This window comes from Cebus imitator, unplaced genomic scaffold (assembly GCF_001604975.1).
Source record: "Cebus imitator isolate Cc_AM_T3 unplaced genomic scaffold, Cebus_imitator-1.0 Scaffold124, whole genome shotgun sequence".
In the NCBI taxonomy this organism is placed as follows: Eukaryota; Metazoa; Chordata; class Mammalia; order Primates; family Cebidae; genus Cebus; species Cebus imitator.
Genome location: NW_016107439.1, coordinates 1945527 through 1955660, shown reverse-complemented (window position 1 = coordinate 1955660; position 10134 = coordinate 1945527). Strand labels below are relative to the sequence as shown.

At 49.7% G+C, this 10134-nt stretch overlaps 1 protein-coding gene across 1 annotated transcript; it reads left to right on the top strand.

The window, feature by feature from the left end:
* The first annotated feature begins 3359 nt into the window (after positions 1–3359).
* On the top strand, positions 3360–5825 carry GSX2 (GS homeobox 2). Its single transcript, XM_017540347.2, has 2 exons — positions 3360–4257; positions 4908–5825. Exons 1-2 carry the CDS (start codon positions 3414–3416, stop codon positions 5246–5248), a joined length of 1185 nt encoding a protein of 394 aa, XP_017395836.1. The 5' UTR covers positions 3360–3413; the 3' UTR covers positions 5249–5825.
* The last annotated feature ends 4309 nt before the right edge of the window (positions 5826–10134 follow it).

Sequence of the window (10134 nt, the reverse complement as noted above, 5' to 3'; positions counted from 1 at the left end):
GAGAAAAAAGGACTGGGATGAAAGGGAGGGGGGACTTTGGAGGACACAGAGGGAGGGGCAAAGTGGGAGTTAACAGCCTGAAAAAAAATGGCTAAGCACAGGAACGCGTCTGAACTCTGGAGCCTGTTGAATAAGCAACGCTAAGTCCCCGCCCTTTACTTTCCCTGACTTTGCCCAAGAAAGGAAACAGGAAGAAAGAGAAGTGAGACAGGAATGTGGGGTTCAGGTCAGGTGCCAATGCAGAGCTGGGAAGAAGTACTGGAGACCATTTGAAAGCTAGAACTAAGAATTCAAATTTCAAGGTTGGGCTGAAAGGAAACTGTTCACCCAGGCTCAAGTTGGAGAATCCAGAGACCAGAAGGCCATGCCTGTGCTGTTCTTTCTAGAACCACGGTGATTTTTTTTCCAAGCTGAGGGTAAGGGTGGAGTACCCTGGCTAGGAGAAGGTGGAAAGAACAATTTTGTTACCATCACATAGGTGACACTGTCTTGCACTCAAGGAAGACAAAACCATCCTTGAGCATCCTGAGCAAGACGGAGAGAATAAAAAGATTTCCCTCTTCCCTTAAAAGAACTAATTTTCTCCTTGAATTATGAAAGTAATGGCTTAGGTAACAGCCTGTACTCTGTACCCAACTGCTTAATACCAAATAAATCCTTCCACGTGGCTCCCCGAGTCGTGGCAATTAGAGCTCATTATAGGCTCATAAGAGCTCTCATTTTGGGGATTACTTAATGGACGATGAAATTTTATCGGACAGAATCACTGAGAAATAAAATTGTGTGGTGGCTCAGGCACCGTGGGCACACGCCAACCGTCTGTCTGCTCCGTCTCGGGAAAAGAAAGCTGAAGTTAGGGTCCCTGCTGGTTCAGGGCACTGCACTCTGAGGAACGGTAGGGCTAGGCAGGGCCAGGGGCAGTGCTGCCCAGGACCATGGAGAGTAGGCTTTCTTTGAGGAGGGGATAGGCAGGTAGGGCCAGATGGGGGCTGGACTCAGAAAAGGAGGAGGGAGAGAAACTGGCAGAGACTGAGAGATCCAGCGAGAACTAGAGAAATGAGTCAGAGTGGACAGCAAGAAATAGGATTTCAATATACTTGCTCTTGATGGGCCCAAGCAATTAACCAAGTACCCTAAGGGACAAGGTTTGCAGACATGGTCTGGCTTTCAGCCTCAGCCTGGTCTGAAATCACTGCTCCCCTTGAAACCCTTAAGAAACCCCATGAGTCCCTCACATTTCTCAAAATTCCTTGGCACTGAAAACTGAAAGTTTCCATAGACAGACACAAATTGATTAAGATGCACAAGCCGCTTGCATAGTTAAGATTCTCTAAAGTAAAATGGTTTGCACATGATTGTGATTTCTAGCATATTAGCATAGGAGCTTTTCCTCTGAGCATACCCCAAACCGCTGAGAACATTGTGACTCAAACTGTCAGCCCAAAACAGACAGTAGATAATCTGGTGCCTAACCCAGAGGAGGAAAAGAGAGAAAGTTATTATTCCTAGAGTATCTATATATATATATTCTTAAAGAGTATACATATATATACTTTATATATATACATGCATGTATATTTGCAAAGTGAATGGGGGAAATCAAGTCATCTACTCGGACAGTTGAGGACTGCCATCAGCAGGGTATTGCCATTCCAAGCCTTCTTCCTGGGGCTGAAATGGTTTCAGGGATTGCCTAGATCCTCCAGTCATGAACAGGGGTGGGCTGGGGTGAGCCTGAGCGTCTGCAAACCTTGTGGTACAAAAGTAGTTACAGCTGAGCTGCCCCATGTTAAGCCCTGAGACTCCTTAATTGTTGTCACAAGATGTTGGATTAGCACATTTCTGGAATAGCTGTCTGTTTACACTCCAGAGACCCACCGTCCACTAACCGCTTTCTAATTGAATTCTAATCACATTCAAATAGCTCAATAACCAGCCTCAGCTGCAATTCATAAAACTTTAATTGCCATCCATAAATCCTGGGCTCCCCAGAGTGGGGCATCCCTACAACCCAATTACACTTCTCTAGCAGGCAAGAGAGACCGTCACTGAGATGGAGAGGGGAAGACAGAGGATGGAATGACAGAGCCATGCCTCTAGCTAGTGCTCTCTTGGATTTGGACACCATGTTCGCTCAGGTGGAGGGAGTCCTGTCTCTAAGTTTATCAGCACCATCATGAACTCAGGATTGAAGTTAGTTGTTCTGGGAAGAGGATCGGACTTGCAGCTATTGCCCACATTCATGGCCCTAGCCCACTTTTCTGCAGGGGGAAAGAAAGAGAGAAAATGGCCACCTCTGCTGCCTTGGCTTCTCCAAAGATCAATAGCTCCAATAGCTTGGCAGCCATCCTGCTAGGTAGCAAGACTTCCATGGACCACATCATCCAGAGAAATTTCCTTTACCACACCACTTCTCCCAATCAGTGGCAAGATTCCCTGGGTAGCTGAATCCTCTTCATCCTTTTTAGGTTCTTAGGATGCAGAGGAAAGAGTGCTTCCTGATTAGCCTTGCCAAGCTCCCCAAGATTGGTAAAAATGAGAGGGGCAGGAAATCCTTAGACTCAGAGCGAAGGTCTATTCAATCCCTGCTCAGTCTCCAAGAGGGCTGGTGTGTGAGGTCCTCTCTCCAAAATCTTCAGGATGGAGCTTGTAGGGTTGCCCTGGAATGCCATGGTGTTAACTACTTGGAGAAAGAAAAGGGTGACTCTTCAACATCTCTCTCTCTCTCTCTCTCTCTCTCTCTCTCTCTCTCTCTGTGGAAGTGGGAGCTGCCGATTAGAAAGGGAAACAAGGAAGGGTCGTTGGTCTGAATGGCCCCAGGAGGGCCCCAAGTACAAAGACCCTTTAGACCTTGTCGAGCATCAGCATGAAAAGCTGGATGGCTTCTTAGCTGGGAGGCCTCACTGTTATGCGCTGGACCCTCCTGAACTAACCACCTGCATGATTTCGGCCAAGTCCAAAAGCTGTGGACAGGGGTAGGTGTAAGCGTGGCCAGAGCTGTGCTCAAGGACTGGACCGCTGCCAGTCCACCGCCAGCACAATCCTGCTCCAAACCGCAGGCCTCACACTTCACCACGCCACAGCCACCCCTAACACAGAGGAGTTGGGAGCACTCAGCATTACTATTAAAAAGGCCTCCAAGTCCCACCAGGTGCGCTCTGCGGCGGGCGTGGGGAAGAGTTGGGCTGGGGCCCAGGGTAGCGAGAGGGGGTGGGATGGAGGATGCAGCGCTGTGATTTCTCGATAAAGCGTGGAGAAAGAGGGGGAGGAGGCCGGCCTCCCCGGGAAATTAACAAAACCTACACTTTGCAAAGTCTCCCCCATCCCCCTCCCCCGCGTTCTTCCCCGCGGCGCGCCTGCCCCTCCTCGCGGCTTCTGTTGTGACTCTGGCAGCCTATCCCGAGGGTGGGGAGATGCCGAGGAGCCAGAGCCGAGCGGTACTCCGCAGCATCACGTGCCGGGGTGGGGGCTATAAAATACCCAAGCCGGGGCGCCGGGCGGGGGACGTGAGGACCAGCCCTCTCCCGGGACCCCTTTGTTCCCAGCCCAGACGCCAACACCTCTGCGCCCCCACGGGCTTGACCGCCAGTGTCTGCGCGGCTCCTGGGGTAGAGCTCAGAACACTAAGGGGAGGGGTCGCCGCGGCCGGTCGGGCCTTCCAGCCACCCACCCCCCTCGACATGTCGCGCTCCTTCTATGTCGACTCGCTCATCATCAAGGACTCCTCACGGCCCGCATCCTCGCTGCCTGAACCGCACCCTGGGCCGGATTTCTTCATCCCGCTTGGCATGCCGTCCCCATTGGTGATGTCCGTGTCCGGTCCCGGCTGCCCATCCCGCAAGAGCGGCGCGTTCTGCGTGTGCCCTCTCTGCGTCACTTCGCACCTGCACTCCTCTCGGGGGTCTGTGGGTGCCAGCAGCGGGAGCGCAGGGGCCGGGGTTACCGGGGCCGGAGGCAGTGGGGTGGCTGGGGGCGCAGGGGCCCTGCCTCTGCTCAAGAGCCAGTTCTCTTCGGCTCCTGGGGACGCGCAGTTTTGCCCGCGGGTTAACCACGCGCACCATCACCACCACCCGCCACAGCACCACCATCACCACCATCAGCCCCAGCAGCCTGGATCCGCCGCGGCGGCAGCAGCAGCAGCGGCGGCGGCGGCGGCGGCCGCGGCGGCCTTGGGGCACCAGCAACACCACGCACCTGTCTGCGCCGCCACCACCTACAACGTGGCAGACCCGCGGAGATTCCACTGCCTCACCATGGGTAGGGCGGGGTCTTTGGGCCCCTGCACTCCGCGCCTTACGCGCTCCTGGAGCAAACTTTCCACCTCCGGTGGAGGAAGTGGGAGACCCGGCGGGACAGAGTGGAGAGGGAGGAGGGGCTTTTAGTGTAACTGTAGAGTCCGCCACGGAAGTTCGACGGAGGTGGAAGTTAGTTTACCAGCTTCTCCACTCAGCCTGGTGCGTTTCATTCCTAGTACCAGGTGCTCGAGTATCGCCTTATTAATATTGGGGCCTTAAGGACCTCGAACGTCACCGCGGAGAAACAAAAGGCTGCTTGAGGGTTGGGGTGGGTGTGTTTGAACCTGTGTGGCATCCCCACGTCTGGGCTGGCTAAAGCGTTTTGACGTTTTTGGCTAAGCCTGCATGCTTCTCCGCTAGGCTGAAAGAGAGACGATCAGACAGTGCGAATCCCCATCCCTCTTTAATCCTCTGACTTCGCGTCCTGTGCGTCAAAGACCTTTATTTGCTTTGCAGGTCTCTTTTCTCCCCCGCTAAGCAACGACGTGGCTGGAAATGGGAAAGGGATACAGGTGTTCGGTTGGGCTTTCCGGGATGGGTCCCTAAAACGCATCCTTGTTAGCACCTGAGGTGGGAGCCTTACCTCTCTGCCCTCTCTTCGCTTGTCCGCAGGAGGCTCTGACGCCAGCCAGGTACCAAATGGCAAGAGGATGAGGACAGCGTTCACTAGCACGCAGCTCCTGGAGCTGGAGCGAGAATTCTCTTCCAACATGTACCTGTCTCGACTCCGGAGGATCGAAATCGCCACTTACCTGAACCTGTCGGAGAAGCAGGTGAAAATCTGGTTTCAGAACCGCCGAGTGAAGCATAAGAAGGAGGGGAAGGGCACGCAGAGGAACAGTCACGCGGGCTGCAAGTGCGTCGGGAGCCAGGTGCACTATGCGCGCTCCGAGGATGAGGACTCCCTGTCGCCTGCCTCGGCCAACGATGACAAGGAGATTTCTCCCTTATGAGGGAGAGGGGGGCGCATCCCTCACATCCCCCGCTCCTGGAAGACCCGGCAACACCAAGGCTTGGGGGCACCAGGGGCCAAAATCCTTGTTCGTCGCAGTGGTCCCATCTGGAGAAGAAACGAACCTGGAAGTTCTGGAATGGACATGCCGGGCCTAATCTTTCCCGTCTCCTCCTTGACCTGTTTATTCGGGGCTCCAACTCGAAGTTATAGATTGTTTTTAAAAAATGTAAATAAGGTAGAATTCAACTTACTCTTGTAACAGAGGAAAAACAGGATTGGTTTAAGTTTAACACTGTATGGGGTTTTTGAAAGCGCATGTCATTTCCTCATCCCTACTGTCTTTCAGAACCTGATAAGAACACGGGGTTTATTGATTATTTTCTGTTGTTGTTTTCAAACAAAAACACTGAAGTTGCAAATAATGTAGAAAATTAGACCCTGTAGGTCTTGCTTTCTGAAATTTCCCCTGGGGAGAATTTAAAATCTAAGTCGCTGGAAGTCCTTTTGGATGTGAATAGTTTTACATAAAAATTATATTTATATTTATTTAAATAAATGAAACAAAACCAGGATTTGAAATTGGTTGTATTTGCTCTCCCTATCTCCTCCTGCCCCCTCCTCCAATGTCTAGAGAAAGGCAGGCATGGGGGAAAAGCTGTCTGAGGACTTCAAGGAAAGTGTTGAGTAAAAGCTTGGTAATGGGAGTCTCTTGACTAGGGGAGTTTGTGGCTCTATAGGTTTTCTATGTAACAGAAAGTTTTGCCAAGGAGACACCTTTAGTCATGATTGCACCTATGCGGTAGTGCCTCTCCATCCTCAAAGTAGGCAACCTCCTCACAGTTGATAGGACAAATCACTCCATTTAGAATGATACACAAGTAAACATTTCTTTAGCCAGGAAGGGTGAAAATACCCCATCTACTATTTCTTTTCTTCCTTCTGCTTCCTCATCTCTCTCAGTAGGAAAACTTGAATTATGTGAAGGAATTTGTAGAGTCAAAATAGTTTTAGGAAGAGCAACAATCTATCAAACAGGCCAGAGGCAAACAGTGGAAGCTTAAAAATGATGCTGCAAGCTGAATGAGCTTGTTTCCCTCAATGTTGAGAAACGAAAAAGGGGTAGGAAATATTCTGTTCAAAGATTTATGATCTCGCTTTTTCAAAGCAGCCCAGAGATGCCTTTAGACCTCTGAATTTCAGGGTTTCTTTTCCTGGTCTCCCTAACGTTTAGATAATTTGTCTCCCTTCTAGTCCCCTCCCCGGGCCACCCTTCCCATAGCCTAGCAGAGTCACTTCCTTTAAACCTGGTCCTCAGGAGACTTATTCCTAGCTCTTCCCTCAGCAGGGCAACCTGGCTCTCTCCGCAGTGCTGCCTGGGCTTGTTATCTTAGGGAGAGAAGTGAAGAAGCTGGAAACAGGAAAAGGAAGAGGTCTCATTCCCTGCAAGCTGATCCCCACTAATCCTCAACTAGTGTGATTTCTGATTAGGTTCTATAAAGATGCCACCCAATAGATTCAAGCCACAGGAATTGATGACGACACACATACACAAGGGCTTTAGGTCTGATTTACTTGAGGCTGATGGTACTGAACCTTATCAGGAGTAGTTGGGGCCTAAAACCGACCACAGTTTTCCCGGAGTGTTGTCTTTCTCTAACACACACACACTCAGTAGGCTTAGAAGGAAAACCCCTCTACACACACACACACACACACACACACACACACACACGGCTCTGAAGGAAATCTCTCAGAGTGTTGTCTTTCTCTAACACACACACACACTCAGTAGGCTTAGAAGGAAAATCCCTCTACACACACACACACACACACACACACACACACGGCTCTGAAGGAAAATCTCTCTTCGTTCCGACTCCAGCACGGTGCAAAGGGAGGAGGGCCCGCACTGTGTCAGGCTGAAAAGGGAGCTGCTGGCGATTTGTGCAATGTGCTGAGCTGGGTCCTGCGCCGAGGTTCCAGACAGCCGGCTCACTACTGCCCAGCCTGAGATGCTCAGGCCTCTGGATCTCTTTCCTCCCGTCTCTCACACGCAGAGCCCCGGGCTCTTCGCCCTGCCCGCCACGAAAGGGAGGAGGCGCACGCCCGCTGCCTTTCCAGGCCTCTATGCGCGTGAGAACAGAGGTGGGAGGAAGGGAGTTTTCAGGCGCAAAGAACAGGAGTTTAAGAGGACTAATTTCACCGCGGGAAATAAGAAGCACAAAGAGCGCCTGCTGCTGCTCTTTACGCTCATACCCAAAGCGAAGCTTCCTCTGGGCTGTGGGGAGATCCCTCTGTCCCTGTTCTGTCCACATCAAGCCCAGCCCCTCTGGGGTTGCGCGCTCGGGTTTAGACCTCCCGTAAGTCCTGACTAGCCCCCATCCCAAGCTGTAAGCCTCGTCCGGCTCCCGGATCCCAGGCCCTGCGCCCGGAGCGCGGAGCCACGCACTTGGAACACCTGGTACCGCGCGGTGCGCCCAGCTCTGCCATGCCGGAGAGAGCCACCGCGTCAACCCTGCTGAGATGGTTTGGATCTGCTTGGATGCCCCAGCCCCTCTTGGTCTGATCTTTGGGGAAGTTCCCTAGGGAAAGGAGAATAAACAAAGCATTTCTCTCCCGAGGCAAAAAAATTAATAAATAAAAATTAGGTACAGATACCTATTTAGATGTTGGGACACTCTCCGGAGAAGAAAAGTTTCCCCAGGGTTCCCAGGGAAGTCTTCCTTCTAGCACATCCGATGCAGAGTAGACTTTTTTGGGTCACTTTCGGAATAGAGTATGAAGCCTCCTGCTATGCTAGAATAAGTTTTATATGTTCCCCAAATCCCCACCCCTCAAAAAAAAATCAGTTGATGTTTTTGAAGTTTCCAAATCAGAATAATGCTTTGGTATTCTGGAATCGGTCTGATTCTAAAGGCCCACAGTTTCACTTTAGTTTAGGAACATTTAAGCTAACCCTTAGAAACTCACATTACCAGTTAAATAATCTTGATATCAAACACTGATTTAAGAGGAAAGTTTAAGATGTAGGGGGTCACCCTTGACAATTTCTCTACCTGGGAAGCACTGGATACCAGTTTCCAATATACCCCACTTGAAAAACAAAAAAGAAACTCTGTTCCCCCAGAGCATGACCTCTTAGAGAGGTCATGGAAAGAAAGACAGAATGGAAAGAAAGAGAATTAAAATGAGAATTAAAATGGAGCTTGCTCCACCAAGAGAAAATCCATGGGTAGCACTAGCTTGAGTGTGGTTGAGTCCATCTTTTTGAGAACAAATCTCATGTTGGCTTTAAACAGGAAAAGAGCTGAGGGTGGAAGTCAGGGTGGAGAGCAGGAAGGATGACCTGTCACCCACGTGCCCTGGCCCAGCCCAGACATTCAGAGCATAGAGGAGGAATAGAGACTTTTCCCCTTCACCCTCCCACTCAGCCACCAATAAATGTCGAAGGCCAAGGGCCTGATACTGATGGCAAACTAGGCCGAAAGCAAAAGGGACTCAGTAGCTCATTCTTAGGGTGCAGAGGGCCCATGTGATAGAGACATGGATACCCATAGATCTCTATTCCTCTGGGGTCCTTATTCTGAAGTGGCCATCATAGCTCCGTCCCTTTCCATCTCCCCTAAAGAATATCCAATAATTTTAGAAGAGACAAAACACTTGATGATGTGAAGTCTTTGATTTCTGACCTCCCCCTTCCTCTCCTCATTGCCTCTCCCTACATCTGCCACCAATTTTGTCCAGTTATATCTCATCAGGATTAGAAATGCAGTTTGCCTGGCCCACTCTAACTGTGGTCAGACAATTGCCAGAAAAGTGGTGGTTCTAACTAAAAGCCGACACAGAGAGCAACTGGGGCTCTGTATGTGCATGTGTGCAGTGTGTGCATGCATGAGGCATGTGTGCGTGTGAGAAAGAGACAGAGAGGGTCCATTGGTGGTGGTGATGTCGGTGGAAATGAGTGAGTTTTACCAGGTTTTCTTTTTCTTTTTGCTTCCCACTTGTACCTTCCCTGCAGGTTCCACTTACTTTTAATGGAACTCTTTGAGAGATTTCTTTGAGAGAGATGGGGAGGTGCTCAGTGTTGGGTTATGGGGAGGAAAACCAAGCTGAATATGGAGAGGTGACATGGAGAAGAGCTTTGGGGCAGGATCTCAAACCCAGCCTTATGTGTGAGAGAGCGAAGGAGAATGACACTCCAATAGAACCTATTTGCTAGAGGAAATTGGGTTTAAAGGAGCAATCACTCCTTTCAAAGGAGCTCCTCCCATCTTCTCCAAACACAGCCCAAAGCTGTCCTAGACGATGAATGCAGCTCAGTGCATCAAAGCAATTGTTCCTATTTTCATTATTCACAGAGAATCTTTGAATGTACCTGTTAAGGTGACAGACCTTTTAAAAGGGAACATTTTTTTTTCATGCAATTAAATGGTGCATTTACTAGGCTTCTATTAACATAATTTAATATAAATCTATTTTATAAATCTTTAGGCTCACATTACTGAAAATTGAGCTTCTCTTGAAAATATGCCCACATCTCTTCCTTAAATCACATAGAATAGAATGCAAAAACTTGCTATTCTACCCTACCTAGAAACATTAAAAGTAATAGAATCCTTTGTATTGTCTTCTGTTAATGGTAGGGGTATGAAGAAAAGGAGCAACTTGTCTCATAGAAGATGAGGAATTCCACAAGGACCCAAGGCTTCTACACCCAACATCCTGGCACTTGGAGTGGGCAACACAGGCTGGAACTAGGGAGGGGCCAAAGAAAAACAGAAACTTAAAGATATCTCTTAGGATCAGAGTTGAATCAGAACTCAGATTTAAAAAAAAAACAAAAACTAAAACTAAAAAAGAAAAAAAAAAACAGCAAAACTCCAA

What these genes read in the sequence shown, in the direction of transcription:
- GSX2 (XM_017540347.2), top strand. Translation starts at nt 3,414, where the DNA reads ATGCCGAGGAGCCAGAGCCGAGCGGTACTCCGCAGCATCACGTGCCGG. An exon ending in ATTCCACTGCCTCACCATGG is followed by an intron (nt 4,258 to 4,907) that starts GTAGGGCGGGGT and finishes GCTTGTCCGCAG; the next exon opens with GAGGCTCTGACGCCAGCCAG.